This window comes from Condylura cristata, unplaced genomic scaffold, assembly GCF_000260355.1.
Source record: "Condylura cristata isolate star-nosed mole 26May11 unplaced genomic scaffold, ConCri1.0 scaffold00009, whole genome shotgun sequence".
Classification (NCBI taxonomy): domain Eukaryota; kingdom Metazoa; phylum Chordata; class Mammalia; order Eulipotyphla; family Talpidae; genus Condylura; species Condylura cristata.
In genome coordinates, this window is record NW_004567110.1 from 58,133,791 (window position 1) to 58,154,451 (window position 20,661).

The 20,661-nt window shown below is 36.0% G+C and overlaps 1 protein-coding gene across 3 annotated transcripts in view; it reads left to right on the plus strand.

Annotated features, from left to right (window-relative positions):
- ATP6V1H (ATPase, H+ transporting, lysosomal 50/57kDa, V1 subunit H) overlaps positions 1-20,661 on the plus strand; it is a 93,352-nt gene that overhangs the window by 20,364 nt on the left and 52,327 nt on the right. For 2 of the 3 annotated variants that reach the window (XM_004679879.2, XM_012723070.1), the window contains exons 7-8: positions 561-614; positions 9,941-10,038. In XM_004679879.2, the coding sequence (XP_004679936.1) occupies positions 561-614; positions 9,941-10,038 (152 nt within the window). The remainder of the gene's footprint in view (positions 1-560; positions 615-9,940; positions 10,039-20,661) is intronic. The other variant, XM_004679880.2, reaches the window with a different exon arrangement.

Sequence of the window (20,661 nt, forward strand, 5' to 3'; positions counted from 1 at the left end):
TGTACATTCAGCTTCTGATTTTCACTCTTAACTTTTCTTTGATCATTTCTTTACAGTATATGAGATACATATACTGTACTTTTACGTATATGAGTATATGAGATTTGATACTATAACTTGTTCATGTCGCTGTGGATAACCTAATTTTAGGTTTTGTGTAGTATCTTCCCATCATCAGGTACCTGTTTTGAACACTTTACGATGGAATATAGTATAGATGGCTCAGCTTAAGGCAGTGTCTTTTTGGGGAAACAACTCAGTAGGTAACTCCTGAGACCTGGAAATTTGTACTAGCTTCACTTATGAATTTAGCTAGAGCCTAATATTCAACTTATTTCTGTTTCAGTTTAAGTAATTTATTGATTAAGTTATTATCTGGAACACCATAATGATATTTGGAATATTTTATAACATCCCTATGCTTTTTACTAGTTGGTGGTACTTTGTTAAATAGGATTAGGGAAAAGATTATAAAATATAATTAACTCCCATACATAAGCTGATAAATTAGAATAAAATTAAAAACAAAACTAAGTAATAAGTTATTTATTTCATAATAGAAACTGCGTGGTAGCGGTGTCGCTGTTGAAACAGGAACAGTCTCTTCAAGTGATGTAAGTATATTCCTTCTTAATTTGCTGATCTCCTAACATTAACATCCTAAATATAAATTTATTTTTGAGTTGTGGACTTCTACAGTTTTGAAAGTGTTTACTAGTTCCCCAAATGTAAATCTATGAAATTGTTTTCATCTCCAGTTGGATTAATGGTATAATTAAAACTACATAAATATTTGTTTTGTGATGATCACTTTTTCCTGTTGGTAGACATGAGACTTGGCTTTTCCTGTTCTTTTTTTCAGGCCCCTTGAGTAATAAACTATAGAAATGATCCCTCAAAGTATAGTTTTGCCATTGTAGAATCAAAACCATAGTCTGACTTCAGATGTACTAGAACAAGGTGCTCTTTGATTTCCCACCTGCTTTCTGTTGGTACCCTTGAAATCTGAACATATTCTCAGTCTCTTTCTTGAAGGTTCTTTTTCAGATAGCTATCAGCTTGAAAAGTAGCCTTCATAAACTGAGATTAGTCTGTTAGCCCTTTCTTTGATAGTTGTAGTAGAAGAATCAACGGGTAGTTAATACTTATTGAATATTTACTATGTGTATAGTACTGTTTTACTCATTTTATCTTTATATATCTTTGAATATTCTTACTTGCTTTTTGACAAAGGTCTTACTCATGGTTTATGAGTTAGTTGTGCAGAAAGGTATTTTAGCTTGTTGCAGGTAATAAAGCTAATGAATGGCAAAACCTCCTAAGAAATTAATTGCTTACTGAGAGAATTATTTTTGAGGCAGCTAAACTGGAGTATTATATCTTTAGGTTTTCTTCATGTCACAAAGCCTATTCAGGTTTAAAGAAATATTTTATTGTATCTTAAAATTCTTTTAGGTTGTCAGAACTATTTGGTAAGCTGCATTATATGATACTGCCACTTGATGTCAGTATAGACGAAAGTTTTATGCTGCAAAGTGAGAAAAAGGCATGAACCAATAGTTCTTATCATTTAAAATGACCAACAAAGTATCATTCTAAGTTCTAAACGGACTATTACATTTGTAAAATAATATCAAATTATAGGTGCTTACTATAAACTATATGCTTCTTTACTGGCTCTTCAGTGTGAATTGTCAAGTTTCTTTTGTTCTGAGGAAGCAGCACAGCCCAGGAAGTAGATTGTTGAGTAGATGCCCTGACAAGAAACTTTGGAGGGTTAGTGAGAATGTGGGATTTCTTTTCTGGTTTGTTTTTCTTTCTCCTCTGCCTGGTTTGTTAGATATGTGGAAGTTGACCTGTCCTGTTCTCTATTTTTGTTGTAGACCTTGTTTCACATTAATTATTGCTAGATAGATGTCGGAGACTAGCTCCAACTTTTGAGGTGTCTGGAGGCAGCACAGGCAGGACCCTAAGATGGGAAGGCGTCGGTGAGCAGAGATTCCAAAAGGGGAGACAGGAGCGGGTGCGAGGAAGACACGGGAGTCAGGATAGGTTGCAAGTCTTCATCCTTCCCCTTCGGTAGGTCTTTATTTATACTGTGTAATAAGTGGTTAATTGTAATAATGTATAGGGTAAGTTAATGAGATATCTCCATAAAACATTCTCAAGGACAAGGGGAAAAAGCATTCTTTTCTTAACAATTTATGGTATAATAGATTATACATTTTGTGATAGTTATCATGTATACAGCTGTCTAGTTATCACTCAAAGGAAGAGGGGTCTGGAAGGGGTGAGCTTGTTAGCAAAAGGTTGTTAGGGGTCTTGGGGTAGTAATAAATTGTATTAGCAGTGTTATCAGTGCTTGTTTTAAAAAGGAGTAAATTAAGAGAAAGTTGTACAGTTGTATATGAAACAACACCTGTGTAGTCAAGGTTAAAATTTGTCCATTATGCCCTGGATGCCTTATCTGAGGTTTGCTTTTTTATTTAAAGAAACCAAGGAAGCTTCCCAGGAGTTTTTATGTCCTGGGGTCTTATTTCTCCTGGGGCTTGCCTTTTGTCTCAGGAGACAGAGGAATTTCTCCTCCTGGGGCAGCTTGCCTGAACCAGGCAGCCGCCTGTGTGGCTAAGACAATCCAGTTATAAACTGAATGTTGCTCAGAATATTTTGTTATTATGTTTATACAAAAAAGGGAGGTCATAACATAAGTTAGCAGTGGACAGTCTGATTTTCCAGAACTTATCCCAATCTACCCGGAATCTGTCAAGACGATGGACGTTGCATAGCTTGTGTCAGATAGATAGTTTTATTAGTGATAGGTAACTTAAGTTGTTAGGTTCTCCTTATTGCTTATTTTTATCTTGCCTTTTAATGTTCGTAAGCAGTTCTGTCTAATAGAACATTCCATAGTGATGGAAATGTATTATATACCTGTCCTTTGTGATGGATACTAAACACTTAGAAATGTGGCATGTATGAAAGAGAAGGTAAATTTCCAGTTTTGCTTGTTTATTTTACAAGATGTATTTTTCATGCCATAAAATCCATTTATTTCTGTAGGTTTTAGTATATTCATAGAAGTGTGCAACCATTTCCACAATCTGATCTTCTTAACATTTTGAGTATCTGAAAAAGAAACACACTAATAGTCATTCCCCATCCCTGCTGCCAACCAAGGCAGCCACTTTGTGTCTTTGGATTTGCTTCTGGGTATTTCTTATGAATGAATCATATAATTATAAATAAATCACATGATTGCCTATGAGTATCTATTTTCACTTAGCATGATATTTTCAAGATTCACCATTTTTAGAATGAGAGAAAAAACTTAACTTTTGAAAAATTTTTCACCAAATTCCTGAAATGTTTTTCTGTGGCAGTAATAGCTTGTTAATGTGCCATTGACTTTACAGCTTTGCTTTTAATTTAATTGTATGTAGTACTTTTCAGTCTTTTAAAAAAAGTGGAATCTTTTTGAAGAAGTGATTTAGTTCTTTACTACTTTGTTGCCAAGTACATCAAAAGTAATCCCCAGATAGCAGAGTAAGTGAACTGTGGCAGTGATTCGTACAGTTCAGGCCTGTTTATTTAAGTGTAGTTTTCTCTGTCTGGTGAGTTGTAAAGTCTGTGAGAATCCAAAATAATTCAGTTACATTGTTTTGTGTAAGCTTTAAGAACATTGTTATTTACCTAAACCAATTCTTGGATGATTTTCATTGTTCACTTGCTTTATACCTTACTAAAATCTTTAACACACTGAAAATATTGAGGATAAGTACAATATATATACAAAATGAATGCTAAAAAGAGGAAATAGAAAAGTTTAAGTTTTAAATTTTATGATCAGAAATTTGGAAGGATTGCTTGGAGAGGCATCTGGCAATGCAAAAGAAAATTAAATGGTAAAGTATTTTACTACAAGATTTTCTTTTACAGTCATTATCAAAGCATAGTGCTGATAATAATAAGGTTGCTTTAGATGTGTTCTTAAAAGTTGTATGTAAAGCAGTAATTTATAAAGTAAATCATACTTTAAGTCCATATTATTTTTGCCTCTAATAAAGAATCCCAGTAGTCATATAATTGAGCTATATGCCTAAGCAAATTCAATTGAAAGTAATATTTGAAGATTTGTAAATTTTTTTTTATTTGTTTATACAGAACTGGGGTACAGGCCAGAGGCTCAGGGGTGGTGAGAGGCTTCACCAGAGACAGAGTGGGGAGCAGAACAGGCAGATAGATGAAGTAACTGCTGAGGGGAGCAGCGGGCGGGTCAGGAGAGGTCTGCCACGCCATGTGGTCACCTCCGGGACAGGCGGGAATTGAACTCATGGGGAAGTGGCTTTAGCTTCTCAGTGCTGTGCTTTAACCCGCTGCGCCACTAGGGAGGGCCGAAGATTTGTAAATTTTTAAGTTAATAATGAAATTACTTTTTCTGTAAGATTGCATCTTCAGTTAGATATCATTCAATCTAGGTATTTTATAAATATTGATTAGAGGATCCCTTTTAATATGCCAACTTCAAGAAAAGTTTTGAGCTACATGTTTTATAGTTCCTTAATATGAGATGGTAATATGGCCCTCCCTGGTGGCTCAGCGGGTTAAAGCACTGCACTGAGAAGCTAAAGCCACTTCCACGTGAGTTCGATTCCCGCCTGCCCCAGAGGTGACCACATGGCGTGGCAGACCTCTCCTGGCCCGCCTGCTGCTCCCCTCAGCAGTGTACTTCATCGATCTGCCTGTTCTGTTCCCCACTCTGTCTCTGGTGAAGCCTCTCACCGCCCCTTAATCTCTGGCCTGTACCCCAGTTCTGTATGTACAAATAAATAAATCTTAAAAAAAAAATATGAGGTGATAATAATCATAACTTACAATGTTTTAGTGCTTTATAGAAACTGATTTTAGTTACTTCCATATTTTAAAAAATCTGCTACTGAAATTAGTATTATTTTCCTTCATTGATAATAAAGCAAGTTTAAAAGCTTAAGTGATTTGCTAAAGATAATTTAGCTGAACTTTTGTGATTAGTAAAATCTCTCTTCTAAACCATTTTATGTGACTATCAACAAGGCACGTGAATCCCATTTGTTAATACTTGTTCTGTGATTCAATGTGTGGTCAGTCCTGGACAGTGTTCCTTGTGCACTTGAAAAAAAATGTATTTTCTTCTTTTCTGGGATGTAATGTCTTATAGATGTCTATTAGGTCCTTGCTGTCTATTCTTTGCTTAATGCTATTGTGTCCTTACTCGTTTTCTGTGTCATTGATCTGTCTGTTGGTGAGAGGGTTGTTGAAATCTTCTACCACAAATTTATTTTTTTCAGGCTTGAAAGTAGTTCCCAAATATATTTTGGAGCTCCTTTTTTTTTTTTTTAAAGATTTATTTATGTATATGAGAACTGGGATACAGGTCAGAGGTGCAGGAGATGAGAGAATTCACCAGAGACAGAGTGGAGAGCAGAACAGGCAGATCAAGTAAAATACACTGCTGAGCGGAGCAGTGGGGGTGGGTCAGGAGAGGTCTGTCATGCTATTGGTGCTTCTTTGTTTGGTGACTATATATTGATGAGTATTATAGCTTCTGGATGTATTGTTCCCCTAATGATTATATCATGTCTATCCCTGTCTTTTCTTACCTTTTTTTTAAAACAGGAAATCTGTTTTGTCAGATACAAGCATGCTTATCTCCACCTTCCTTTGTTTCCCATTCACTTACAGGATTGTTTCCTAACACTTTTTCTTGAGTCTTGATTATTTTTGAGCTCAGATGTGTGTCCTGGAGATAGATGAAAGTTGAATATCATTGGTGATATTGATCAATGATATTTGAAACTCTGTTGCTGTCCTTTGCCCTTTATTTTTTTTGGTTGTATCTGTTTCCTTTTTCAATTCTTTGTGTATATTTTGCAATTTTTGCTTAGATACTGAAGTTCCTTTCATTATTTCTTGGGGAGGAGTGTCTAGTTTTTGCAAACTCTCAGTTTCTGTTTGTCTGAGAAGGCCTTTTATTCTTCCTCATATCTAAAGAAGAGTCAAAGCAGAGTATTCTTGTCTGGCTGTCTTTTTTTTTTTTTTTTTTATAATGTTCTATTCTCTCCTTACCTCCAGTGTTTCTTCACAGATGTTTGATGTTTTTCTGACTGGATTGCTTTATAGGCTAACTACTTCTTGCCCCTCACTGACTACAATATTTTTTCTTTTTTTGAGTTTTTAGAAGTTTCACTATTATATGTCTTGGTTTAGAGCTCATTTTATTTAGGTACTCAGCTGTTGTTTTGCTTCATAGATTTGTGTATTTAGTCCCTTCTCCAGTTTCACATAAATAAGTTCTCTATTCCTTTCTCTCTTCCCCTTCTGGAATACACATTATTCTTATGTTACCGTTATTCATGGTTTTGGCTGGTTCTTGAAGTGTTCTTCCATTTTTTCCCTGTATTTCTCTTTTTCCCTCTTCTATTGCTTCATTGTATATTTAGGTTTTCAGATTCACTGGTTTTTCTCTTCCAAGTCTACTTTCATACCTTCTACAGTATGAAATATCTTTTACAACCTGCAGTTCTGTTATTTCATATTTAGACTATTAATTCTTCTGATTTTATTTTGAGGGCATTAATGTTGTTATGTTGAATTTTCTTAAACCTCTTGGATCCACTTTTCTGTGCTCTTCAAATTTCTTTATCATGGAATTTTTGAGTTCCCTTAGGAAGAATCAGTTTTTAGTTTCTTTTTGCTTGGGTTCTGGGAACTTATCTCTTTCTGTGGTATAATATTCCCCTCAGGACTCATAAGGCCATTTGTTGAGTTTTTCTGTCTACTCATTCCTTGTCATGGCCATACTTCTGTGGGTGGAGCTTTTAGCTGGTCAGTTTTCGCCCATGCTCTTGGCTTGGAAATTGTACTTCTGCCTCTTACACATTGAACTGAGTTTGGTATTTGGGCTATACCTCTTTGTGTGAAGGATATTGAAATTTCTTGCAGTGGAGTTTTAAAAAGAGCTACATATCACTCAGGATTTCTACACTGTTGCACAGAAATTCTAACTGCTTTAGTCTTGTGAAGGGTAATGAAGGGTATTGAGTAACTTATTTATTCTGCTCTCTACTGATTGGATACACAAAACATCTCCTGTAAAATTGAGGTCATTAAAAATTATGTACGCAAATAGCAGCATTGCTCCATAATATTTGACAAGTCATACCTCCAGTTTATGACTACATTTAATAATACCTAATTATATAGGCACCCTCCTTGGGGGTTCTGAGCATAGACATTAAGGGGATTCATAAAGAGGTTATCTGAGAAAAGGTGATACTCTGCTACAACTCAGAGAGAAAGCTTAGAGAGTCTCTTCCTTATTTGATTCTTTCATGTGACATTCCTGTTTCGGAGGAGCAATATTTTATCAACTCAAATACTACTTCATCAGTTTGGTGATTCTCAATATTGTCATGTAAAATAGAGTGTTTCTTTGCCTTTCAGTTCTTGTTTACTTTGCCTTTATATGAAATTGTGTGACATTTGAGGATTTTCTATCAGCAATTATAGCTATTTCAAGAATACTTTTCAAATGTCATAGTGTCTGCTAATAGAATAGGAAATACTAACAAAAGGAAAAATACACAGCAAGCAAAGATCAAGGTTGGTGATTGCACTGACTTGTTTGGCATATAGGGAGACATTCCTATGTCATAATAGAAATCAACTTACGGGAAATGATAATATAAAATTTGGAGCTGTCTACGTTTGGTCCTTTTCCTAAAAATCTTGATAGGTGTAAAACAAAAATGACTTTAGTTGGACCAAATACATCACAATACTTTCTGTTCTACTGTTTTCCTTCTAAAGCCAAATGACAAATTAGCCAAAAATAAAGGTCAAATGGAAGAATAATTATTCAGTAAACAAACACTTTTAAAATGCTGCTATTTACTAGGATTGTGCTTAAGTGCTGTGATAAAAATACTAAACTTTACCACATTTTGGTCTATTGGAAATTATTCTTTCCCCCTTTATTCAGGTAACATTAGTTTACAAAAGTAGATGGGGAAATAGATTCACACCTCATCAGATGCATGTTTCCACTCTACAAATGGAGATGAGTGATAAATATGTGTTACACACACAGACACACACATAGTACAAGTGTAGAGATTGGTATGTGATACTATGGAAGTTATTATTTCCATTGGAGAAAACAAAAAAATAATAGATGCAGCCGCAAACACTTGGTGGATATTACGTGACAGGTAATATTGAAAACTTTCAAACATTAATGAAATTATTTGCTCACACTGTAGGGTTTGTCCTATTAATCTGCTTTGTAGGTAGGAAGTTTATTCAAAGTTAAATAAATTATAAGTGGCTGAGTGTGGTAGATTAGTTTCTAGGATCTTTGTTCTTAACCATTATGCTATGCTGCTGTATTTCTTTCACGGTGAGTAGATCAACCTTGGATGTAAAACTTAGAGCATGTGAGTCAATGTAAATGGAGAATACACAAAGGGAGAGTTTAGTAAATAGTTGGAGAGAACTGGCCACTTCTCAGGTAAAAATAGCTGTTGGAACTGGTAATTAACATCACTGGTAATCTTGTCATTTGCTGTATTAGTGGCGTGGTAAGATAGAAGACAGGTAAATGTTTGGTGATAAGTACTGGGGTGAAGAAAGATGCAGTAATGGGGATAATTTTAAGATGGGAAAGGATTGAGTATATTTAGAGGCTGGGGAGAGGATTATCATCAAACAAACAAACTGAAGATGAACTGGAGGGGTCTGACTGATAGACATTAGGTGGGAGGAATGGGATACAGACCCTGCTGGAGCTGTGCCTCCTGGGTAGGGAAAGGGCTGAGTATCTTTTCTCGGTGAAAGGTAAGAATGGTTTTAAAATTAATTTTAAAGGAGGTGTGTGAGATGCTGGTCCTGACCTTTAACTAATGGTCACTTTTTATCTCTTGCTGGGAGTGAAAGAAGAACTTTTTCTTGATAACTTTTGATTATTATGGCAATTGTACATTCACTATTGTGTTTTTGTAAGTTTCAACAAACTTTGTTTAAAATTAAAATGAGCTTAATAGCATCATGTATATTAGTTTTTGTAAATCGATGTAACATCAGCGATTCTCCATTTTCTTTTATAAATTAGTATGTTCTTTTCTTAAGGGTAATATGAAATTTCTTCTTATCTTGTCGTTTCTGGTAGAAGTAGGCTCCTTGTAAATTTTACTTTAAAAGACCTAGCTTTGGTAAAATGGAGGAGCCAGTGACTTTCTGGTGATATTCTGGTTTATTCCAAGATTTAGATTTAATCAGTATTTGACTAAGACTGTGCTTTTGGACTAACAGTTTTTAAAAATCAGTCTTTTCTAGTGTTAATTAGGCTTCTTATATGCTGTATAACTTTTTCTTTAAAGTTCCCATTTCTACGAAATGGCTTGTATGTGCTAAATGAATTCATTCATTTAATTCTAAATTCCTTGAGTATACTTGGGGATGTTATCCTCATTAAGAACAAAGATACTAAGTACAAGAAAGGTCCAGTAACTCACCTAAGTCCATTAAAATATAGGTCTGCCTCAAAGTATACACTTTTCTCTTATTTTCTTGTTCTTTGGTATTTCTATAATTGTGATGAGCTCTATTCTCTACACTAAGCGGTAAATAAAGCATTGAAAAGTATTGCTACTTACCAAACAATATCAAGGAATTAATTTTTTCCTTTTTTCTCCCTAACTGTGTATGTCAAGCAACCTTGAATTGTGTAGGCTTAGTTTGGCAGAAAAATCAGCTTCATTTTGATAGATAGGAAAGCAAGAGTAAGTTTTGACTTTTAATATTAAGAAATTTTGTTGTTCTGATAAGAAACATCAGTAAAAGTAAAAGCTCAGACTTTTCAAACATGTACCATCTTTGACTAAACTTTGTCTTCCTTCTTGCATAGAGCTCTCAGTATGTGCAGTGTGTTGCTGGGTGTCTGCAGCTGATGCTTCGGGTCAATGAGTACCGCTTTGCCTGGGTAGAAGCAGATGGGGTAAACTGGTGAGTCCCCTTTTACTTTTAACGTATAGTAACATCTAAGAGCATCTCTCCTTGACATTTCAAGGAAGTTAATGCATGTAATCATCTAAAGCAAGTTTTTTTTAAATGTCTGCTAACCTTCACAGAAGTCAGTGACTACCAAACTGAGTATTTCCTCTCTCTCTTGCTTGGTCTGTTATTATAAAAGGTCAAGGATTCCTAACATTTTAATGCTTGACAGAACAAATTCTGGATATTCAGAATGGAAAAATAATTATAGATGTCTCTTATGTAAATACAGGCAAAAATCATTTGTAGTGTGAATATAAACTATTTGTAATGCTATGTAGTTAACCCATCCTTTGTTGGTTTTCATATGCAGATGTCAAAAGTTTATAGGTTTAACAAACTTATACAAACAGCCTAAATTTTTTGCTTGTATGTAATTTCTTAGGGTTGGTAATTTATGTGAATGAATTGTCATGAATTATTTAATAATCACTGACTCAATAAATTAGTAATCTTATATTAATATGCAAAGTTCAAGTATAAATTTTGTTTAAATAAAGTGTATATAATTATATTCCATAGAGACATATTTGTTTATATTTAAACTTTGCATATTTATATAAGATTATTTTTTAACCCTGTTAGCATGATTTGCCATCTATTATGAAAAATTAATGGAATTAAGAATAAAGAGTTAGAGAAAAGCAGCATTAAGAAATTTTAATTAGAATTTATATATAGCAAACATTTTTGTTATACATGGATTTTGATGCACAAATACCATAAAAGTTGAAAGAAAACCATCACATCTCCTTTCAGCAAAATATAATGGTATAATGGTCCTGGTTCTTTTTGTAAATATTGTCTTTCATGTTGAATATCTGCGTAGGTGAGCATGCCATATTTTCTTTTTGCTTTTAGGAATATGTTGCTTGCTTACTGATTTTTGAGTTTGAGTAAATGCACAGTAGTCATTTGAAGACTCACATTCTGAGAATTCACTTATATACTTGACCATCTTCTGATTTACCTAGTATGTGCAAATTGCTTTCTCCAAGTAATTACCATTGCAGGCAGAAAATAAAATGTTCTATATCTTCTGATTCAGCTTGTAGCTATTCTCATGGCTAAACTCTATTACAGAAACAGAATAAGGATATACAACTGCTCACAGGCATATTCACACAGACTGAGTCAGGGAATCTGTAAGGCTTTTTATGCTCTCTCCTTTACATCATGGAGTCAACAGCCCATCCTTTCCTTAGCATCAAAAATATAGCAACATTTGCATGAGGTTTTCACATGGAAACCCACTAGACACTGAGGCACCCTCTGACTACTGTGCAGCAAGTTCCAGACTCCAGGGGGAAAGCATGTATTCAGCAAACATGAAAGAATATTGTTCTGGTTCTTCGTTTAGGTAGAGTGAGTCACCCTTACATTCAGGAAAAGTTTTGTTAGTGTAGAGAATTGTTACTAGTCAAGGTCCCTTAATCCAGCCAGGGGCCAGCTTTGCAAGCAGCGCTTTCTAAGGATACAGTTGTAGGGCTATGATGTTAATTGTCCTTTACACAAAAGCCTAAAGATAGACTGCAAAACTGCCATTCTGTCATTTTACTTTCTTGAGAAATGGTATTGTAGGCAGTATAATAAGAAAGTATAATTATTTTACTCTTTTTATTTTTCTAATAAATGACATTTTCATTGAGTTATAATTGACATAAAATGTGAGTTTCAGATACACAACCTAATGATTCAGTATACACATTTGTTAGGGAGAGGATCACCACAACATATTGAATATGTAACCAGTTACAACTTTTTCCTTTGTGATGAGAAATCTTAAGGTCTGTTAGCAATGTTCAAAGGTACAATACAGTTATTATTTCACTATTATTTGGAAATTCATTCATTTGCCAATTTTCGTTTAATTTTAGCTTTTAGTTTTTTAGCCTAGTTGGAAATAATGAATGAGTAATGACAAAATAATATCTGGGATGATTTAATTCTTTAAATTATAGGTTACATAAAATCACTAAGATCTCAAGTATATCTTTGGTTTATAAATGGATTAAATAGCTCTGTATGGTAATTGCAAAATAAATTTGAACCTTATTCTATTAAACAGAGAGTAGATTTAATTTTGTTCTTTGAAGGACATGTAAGAAAGAATAAAGGTCATGATCAGTAATTTCTACATATAGTTGTAATTGCTCAAAAAAAATCTCAAATACTAAAATATGGTCCAGTGGACCCTGATGATATACCAACATTCTAATGATGCTGTTCTAACTACTGGCACTTAATTTTTTTTAGAAGGGTTATTCAGCTTAATAATAACAGGATAAATAGAGTATTCCATGTTTGTCTTGTACATTTTGATAATCACTGGCAAGTTTAGCAGTAATCAAACAAATAGACATTTAGGTTGAGAAGAGAAAGTAATAGAGAGATGATATATTAATTTGCTGATAGTGTAGCAACTTAGAGAAGTCATTTAATTGTTTCATCTTTTAAAGAAATAGAACATATGATTTCTCACATCAAAATTATGAGTAGGGATCATGTGAGAAAAAAAATTTTCAAGCAAACCTGTTTAAAGAGAACTTATGTTTTAAAAATTCCAGTATGTTTTTATCTCTATGTTTCCGTTATTTTTTCACTAAAAAGCCCTATTGTAGGTATGAAAAAACACTGTTTCTGTTTTGATCAAAAAGATATAATTGCTTATTGTTCACTTCACTCAAAAGACTGAAGGTCAACATTGATTTTTTTTTTTTAGTGAAGCTAACAGGAGGGTTTTGCTGGGTGCTATTGCTCCACACTTTCAGCTGGCATTAGTGAACATTTATATGCCTCACATTTGAAGTACTTTGAATGTATAAATATTTCCATATAAAGTATTATATATATAAAAGATTTATTTTTAAACATCAAAAATTGCATTGTTGGAGAATATTATATGATGAGTACATGTGGGTTTCAAGAGCAGCAGGAAACTTAAAATGTAGAAGTTCAGCTATAAACTAGTTGTTTGACATCGTCCTACTTTAGCTTCATGTAAAAAAACCCCTTTATTTATTTAATTAACTAATTTATTTTTAATGAAGTACCATTTTTTTATTTCCTTGTTAATTTTTTACAGTATAGGAATTTTTTGCCTCAGGTGTTATCCCTACAGTTCTCCCGCCACCAAAACACCTGTAGTCTGTTGATTGTGCTTTTTCTCTTGTCCCTCAGCCCCACTGGATTTCTCTCCCATTTCTTTTCCCTGTCCATTCTGGTGCTGGATACCTCAAATCTCATCTTTCAAGGCTTGTTTTTAAAGTTTGTCGTTATCTGCCCCTTACTTTGTTTCCTCTATATTCTACACATAAGAGATAGCATCCAGTATTTATCTTTCTTTTTCTGGCTCATTTTACTTAGCATATTCCCTTTCATGTTGCTACAAATGTCACAAGTTTATCTTTTTTGATCCCTGTGTAGTTTTTCATCTTATTCATATACCACAACACCTTATTGATTCACTTATCTGTTCTGGGACATTTAGATTAGCTATTGTAAATAGTGCTGCTTTAAACACAGGAGTGTAGGTTTTCTTTTGAATTAGTGTTTTGTGTTCATTGGGTAGATGTCTTACGTTGGAATTGTTGGGTTAGATGGCAGATCCATTTTTAACCTTTTGAGGAACCACTACGTGCTTTCCATTGGGGCTGCTACAGCCTACATTCCCACCAATATATTAGAGGGTTCCTTTTTCTCTATATCTTCAACAGTCATTGCTATTTCTTGGATTTTTTTAATATGGACCATTTTTTTTAAAGATTTATTTTATTTGTACATACAGAACTGGGGTACAGGCCAGAGGCTCAGGGGCGGCGAGAGGCTTCACCAGAGACAGAGCGGGGAACAGAACAGGCAGATCGATGAAGTACACTGCTGAGGGGAGCAGCGGGCCGGTCAGGAGAGGTCTGCCACGCCATGTGGTCACCTCCGGGGCAGGCGGGAATCGAACTCATGCAGAAGTGGCTTTAGCTTCTTAGTGCTGTGCTTTAACCCGCTGCACCACCAGGAAGGGCCAATATGGACCATTTTTACAGATGTGAGGTGGTATCTCATTGTGATTTTGATTTGCATTTCCCTGATTAATGATGATGAACATTTTTTTCATGTGCCTGTTGGCCATTTAAATACCTTCTTGAATAAAGTGCCTGTTTAGCTCTTCTGCCCATTTTTTGATCAAGTTGTTTTCTTTTTGTTAGCTGTATAAGCTCTTTGTTGGTCTTTGATATCAGTCCCTTGTTAGATGTATGGTATACAAATATTTTTTCCTATTCAGTAGGATATCTGTTCGTTTTGCTTACTTTCTCTTGCTGTACAGAACTTTTCAGTTTGATATAGTAGCACTTGTTTATATTCTCTGTTGTTTTTCTTGCTGCTTGAGTTGATTCTGTAAAGCTGTTTCTGAAGGTTATGTTAATGGAGTTTTGGGCTATGTTTTCTTCCATGTCTTTAGGTCTTACATTCAAGTCTGGCATGAATTAGTAGTATAGTTTTATTCTTTTGCATGTGGTAATCCAACTTTTCTAATGCCATTGTTGAAGATGCTACCCTTATTCCAGTGCATATTCTTCACTCCTTTGTCATAGGTTATTTGCCCATACATGTGCAGTCTTATTTTTGTTCCATTATTCTATCTGTCTGTTTTTGTTCCAGTACTATATTGTAGTAATTAGTATGGCTTTATAGTATAGTTTGAAGTCTGGAAGTGTAATACCACCGTTCTGCTATTTTTAAGTCAGAAGAACTTTGGCTATTCAAAGTGTCTTTTGTTGAATTTCAGTAATATTTGTTCTGTTGCTTTCAAGATTTTTATTGGGATTGCATAGAATGTGTAAATCACTTTGGATAGTATGACCATTTTGACAATGTTGATTTTTTTCTAGCCATGACCAGGGAATATCTTTCCCTTTATTTGTGTCTTCTTCTTCTTTGAACAATGTTTTAGGTTTTCCTTATGGTCCTTCACATCCTTTGTTAGATTTATTCCCAAGATATTTAATTTCTTTTGTTAGATTGTAAATGAGATGGAGTTCTTAATTTCTTTTTCTAGCTGGTTGTTTGCATATAAGAAAGCAATTGACGTTTGGTGTTGTTTTTATATCTTGCTGCTTTGCTGAACTGGTTTATTGTTTTAATTTTTCTGTGGTATCTTTGGGACTTTCTTTGTAAGTAGATCATCTGCAAGTACTGATAGCTTTACTACTGCTTTCCCAATTCAACTTCTTTTTTAATTTTATTTTGCTGATTGCTCAAGCTGGGACTTTTAATACTATATCAGTGGACATCCTTATCTTGTACCATATCTTAGTGGAAAGACTTTCATTTGTTCTCCATTGATATCATTCTAGCTGTGGATTTGTCAGTGTGGCTTTTATTATATTGAGATATGTTTCATTTATCTCCAGTTTTCAACATAAATTGATGCTCAGTCTTATCAAATGCTTTGTTGACATCTATTGATATGATCATATGGTTTCAATTTTCTTTTTTGTTGATGTGGTAAATTATTTTGATTGATTTTATGTGTTGAACTGTCTTTATGTTCCTGGTGTAAATTCCTCTTGGTCATGTATAGTCCTTTCAGTGCATTGTGAGATTCAGTTTGCTAAGATTTTATTGAGGATTTTCATATCTGTATTCATTAAGGAAATTGGTCTAAAATTTTTTTTTGTGTTGCCTTTTTTTGGGGGTATTAGCATAATGTTAATCTCATAAAATGTTTGGAAGTATTTCTTCTTTCTCCATTTTTGGGAAGAGTTTGAGCAAGATAGGTTTTAGTTTGTCTTTGAAAGTTTGGTAGAATATACTTGTGATTCCATCTGGCATTGGTCTTGGTATTTTTTTTTTTTGGGAGAATTTTGATTACTGTTTCAATTTCCTTGCTTGTGATTGAAATAAAAACTTTATTTACAAACAAAACAAGATGAGGAAATTTATGCTAGTTAAGGTCTGAATTATTATTAAAATTTCCTCTTGAAATGAAACAGTATCAGAGCAGGTAGTTGCTTTGGCCTATGGGCCCAGACTTCTTTCTGCTCTTGGGTTTGACAATTATTTGTATTTTTTCATCTGTCTGCACAATGTTGCACTGTACTTATTAGGTCTATCTATGAACACACATGTCCTTTCCTTTAGGAAATTTACAATCTAATAGGAAAGTATTCAATACCTAACAAAGTTAGCATGTAGGATTTGACAGAATCATTTAGTAACTTTTTCAGTGACTTTAAGAATACATTAAACTCACCAATTTGAGAGGGTTAGCAGAGACCTATCAGTGCCCACTTTTTCGTCAGTGCCCACATCAGTGCTCACTTTTTCTTCAGGTCTGGACTATCTATTCCTGAAAGGATAGCAGTCTGTATGCTTACTGTTGCTTTCCCTAACACTCTGTACCTGCTTCGCAGATTTTTTTTTTTAAAGATTTATTTATTTATGCATCAGACCTGGGGTACAGGCCAGAGGCTCAGGGCAGTGAGAGGATTCACCAGAGACAGAGTGGGGAGCAGAACAGGCAGATTGATAAAGTACACTGCTGAGGGGAGCAGCACATGGGTTGGGAGAGGTCTGCCTCACCATGTGGATCACCTCCTGGCAGGGATTGAACTCATGCTGAAGTGGCTTTAGCTTCTCAGTGCTGTGCTTTAACCTTCTGCACTACCAGGGAGGACCCACAACACAGATTTTTAATAAATATTTGCAAAATTATTATATCTACATTTATTTGGGGCCTGTCTCCTTTGTGTCTCCTTAACATGTTCTTATGTTCCACTATATTCAGAGTTAGGGTTTTTGCCTCTAAGGGAATCCCATCTTTTTTCTTGTGAACAAGAACTTTATTTTGCTTCATTAGGGTATTTTTTACAATTAATATTTTGGATATAGTTATATTAATATTTTGGATTTACTTTTTTTTTAAGATTTATTTATTTGTACATATAGAACTGAGGCTCAGGGGTGGCGAGAGGTTTCACCAGAGACAGAGCGGGGAGCAGAACAGGCAGATCGATGAAGTACACTGCTGAGGGGAGCAGCGGGCGGGTCAGGAGGTCTCCCGCGCCATGTGGTCACCTCCGGGGCAAGCGGGAATCGAACTCATGCGGAAGTGGCTTTAGCTTCTCAGTGCTGTGCTTTAACCTGCTGCGCCACCAGGGAGGGCCTAGAAAACTTACTTTTAATAGAATCATATCTATTACAAAGTTTATTTTCTCTTGAACATCTTTGCTGTGTTCATAATTGTGCACCATGCCTTCCTTTGAAACTTTTCTGTCTTAATTTCAGCAGTTGTGTTCTACCTGTGAGAATGTGGTAGCTTGGTCATTTAAAACCTTTTGTTGTGGCCCTCCCTGGTGGCACAGCGGTTAAAGCACAGCACTGAGAGGCTAGAGCCACTTCCTCATGAGTTCGATTCCCGCCATCTCCGGAGGTGACCACATGGCGTGGCAGACCTCTCTTGGCCCGCCTGCTGCTCCCCTCAGCAGTGTACTTCGTCGATCTGCCTGTTCTGCGCCCCACTCTGTCCCTGGTGAGGCCTCGCGCTGTCCCTGAGCCTCTGGCCTGTATCCCAATTCTGTATGAACAAATAAATAAATCTTTAAAAAAAAAAAAAAAACAACAAAAAACCTTTTGTTGTAATAGAGATAATTTACCGTGAACTGTTAACTAGGTATTTATTTGTTAACTAGATTTCTGAAAACAGAAGGATTCTCAAGTATCAGGGAGGTAACAATAGTAGATACAATCCCTAAGCTGGTAAGTAAAGGTTAAAAGGATTAGAATAACTAAAATTGCCCTCTTTAAAGAGGGGCCACGTGAAGTTGATCTTAGGCTTTAGTGAGTAGATTACTGCTCATTTGATGCTTGTTACCCTGTGTGCAGTGAAGAACCTCATAATTTGTGCTTTTCTGGCTGGTGGCTCTGTGTGTGGAGCATATGCAGTGAGGTTTGTTTTGCCATAACTGCCGCAAAATGAATTGAGCTGTTGTCACAGGAAAGAGTGGTTACTGTTGGGGTGAGTACAATTTCCCTGAAATGACATTTCAGGAGCAGGAAGCCAATAGGAGAAAGTCTTTTTTTTCCCACTCCATCTTTGCCGTTAATGTTTAGCACCTCCTATTGGCAGAAACAGCAAAGCAGAAAAAGCAGTTTACACTCCACCACAACATCACAAAGGAAAGTATAGAAGACTTAACTACCTTAGTAACTGGAATAATCAGAGAGTAAAGGAAATCAGTACTAGGTATAGTGCCAGTAGTGCAAAATTACATGATTATATAGCTTTTGAACTGCTGATATTAGCATTAAATAGAAACAAATCTTATGGACAGTTGAAAAGCAGGAATGCTCAAGGTAGAAATCAGGCACAAGGAAAGTAAAGACAATTCAGCATGTTTATAATTGTATATAAGTTACAAATATGGAGAAATGGCACAAGTATACCCTTTCACTAAGTTGATAATTTGGGATAGTAAAAGTAGGCTTAAAAGTTAATGTAGGGCCCTCCCTGGTGGTGCAGTGCGTTAAAGCGCAGCACTGCAAAGCTGGCCTCAACTGCTTCAGCATGAGTTCAGTCCCCAGTCAGGGAGGTGACCCACATAGTGCAACAGACCTCTTCTGTCCCTCCTGCTGCTCCCCTCAGCAGTGTATTTTGTCAGTTTGCCTGTTCTGCTCTCCACTCTGTTTCAGGTGAGTCATTTTGCTCCTGGCACCTCTGGCCTGTACCTCAGTTCGATATGCATAAATAAATAAATTAAAAAATATTTTTGTTCATAGACTTTAATATTTTAGAGCAGTTTAGATGTTTTTATTAAAAAAGAAAAGCATAGATAATGTCCACATATACTTATACCTGTCTCCCCCTATAGTGTACAATTATTGTCTTACATTAATGGGTATATTTGTCTCAGTTGATGAATCAGTACTGATACTTTTTTTAAAGATTTATTTATTTGCGCATACAGAACTGGGGTAGAGGCCAGAGGCACAGGTGCCATGAGAGGATTCACCAGAGACAGAGTGGGGAGCAGAACAGGCCGACTGTCGAAGTACACTGCTGAGGGGAGCAGCGGTCGGGTCAGGAGAGGTCTGCCGCACCATGTGGGTCACCTCTGGGGTGGGGATTAATTCATGCTGAAGTGGCTTTAGTTTCTTAGTGCTGTGCTGTAACCCGCTGTGCTACCAGGGAGGACCCAATACTGATACTTTTTTTTTTTTTAAGATTTATTTATTCATACAGAACTGGGGTACAGGCCAGAGATGTGGAGGGTGAGAGGATTCACCGGAGACAGAGTAGGGAGCAGAACAGGCAGATCAGTGAAGTACACTGCTGAGGGGAGCAGCGGGAGGGCCAGGAGAGGTCTGCCTCACCATGTGGATCTCCTCTGGGGCATGCAGGGATCGAACTCATGAGGAAGTGGCTTAAGCTTCTCAGTGCTGCGCTTTAACCCTCTGCGCCACCAGGGAGGGCCCATTGATACATTTTTATAAGCTAAAATCCCACCATTTGTATTAGGGTTCACTCTTTATTTGTACATTCTGTAGATTTTAAGTTCCCCTTAGCCCATCAATCATTTTTTAAAAGATTTATTTATTTATGCATAAAGAACTGGAGTGCAGGCCAGAGGCATATGGACAGTAAGAGGATTCACCAGACACAGAGTGGGGAGCAGAATAGGCAGACTGATGAAGGACACTGCTGAGGGGAAGAGTGGGCAAGACAGGAGAGATCTGCTGCTCTGTGTGGTTCACCTCTGGGGCTGGAGATTGAATTCACACTGAAGCGGCTGTCTAGCTTGCAGTGCTGTGCTTTAGCCCACTTTGCCACCAGGGAGGGGCTCTCAATCATTTTTTAAATGGTCCTAATTGATTGATTTCTAACTTTCATCGTCTAATTGATTGATTTCTGACTTTCTTTGTTTGGATGTAGACATTCACCTGGGAAATTTTCTGTAATGCTTTTCCTTGATCTGTCATTCTATGTAGTTTTCTCCAGACTCATCACTGATCCTAAAATAGTTTCCTAATATATATATATATATTTTTTTTTTAAAGATTTATTTACTTATTCCTACAGAACTGGGGTACAGGTCAGAGATGCGGAGGGTAAGAAGATTCACCAGGGACAGAGCGGGGCGCAGAACAGGCAGATCAACGAAGTACACTGCTGAGGGGAGCAGTGGGCGGGTCAGGAGAGGTCTGCCTCGCCATGTGGATCTCCTCCAGGGCAGGCGGGAATCGAACTCATGCGGAAGTGGCTTAAAGCTTCTTAGTGCTGTGCTTTAACCGGCTGCTCCACCAGGGAGGGCCTCCTAATATTTTTTAAAGCTATAAATGATTTTCTTGGTGTTCTGACTCAAAATCTTGATACATCTGACTTCACAAAGATACATATCTATTGTGTCACTAAATTCTTTTTGATTATGGCTTCTCTGTTTTTCAGGTTCCTCTTCCTCTGTTGTATTCTAAATCTACATTTCCTTTCTCATTTCTTTGCTGCAGCAGACTCTCCTGCTTGCTAAAGTCCTGTGTCAGTAGGAAAAAAGGCTAGGTGTAGTTGTGCAGGAAATGGTCCTC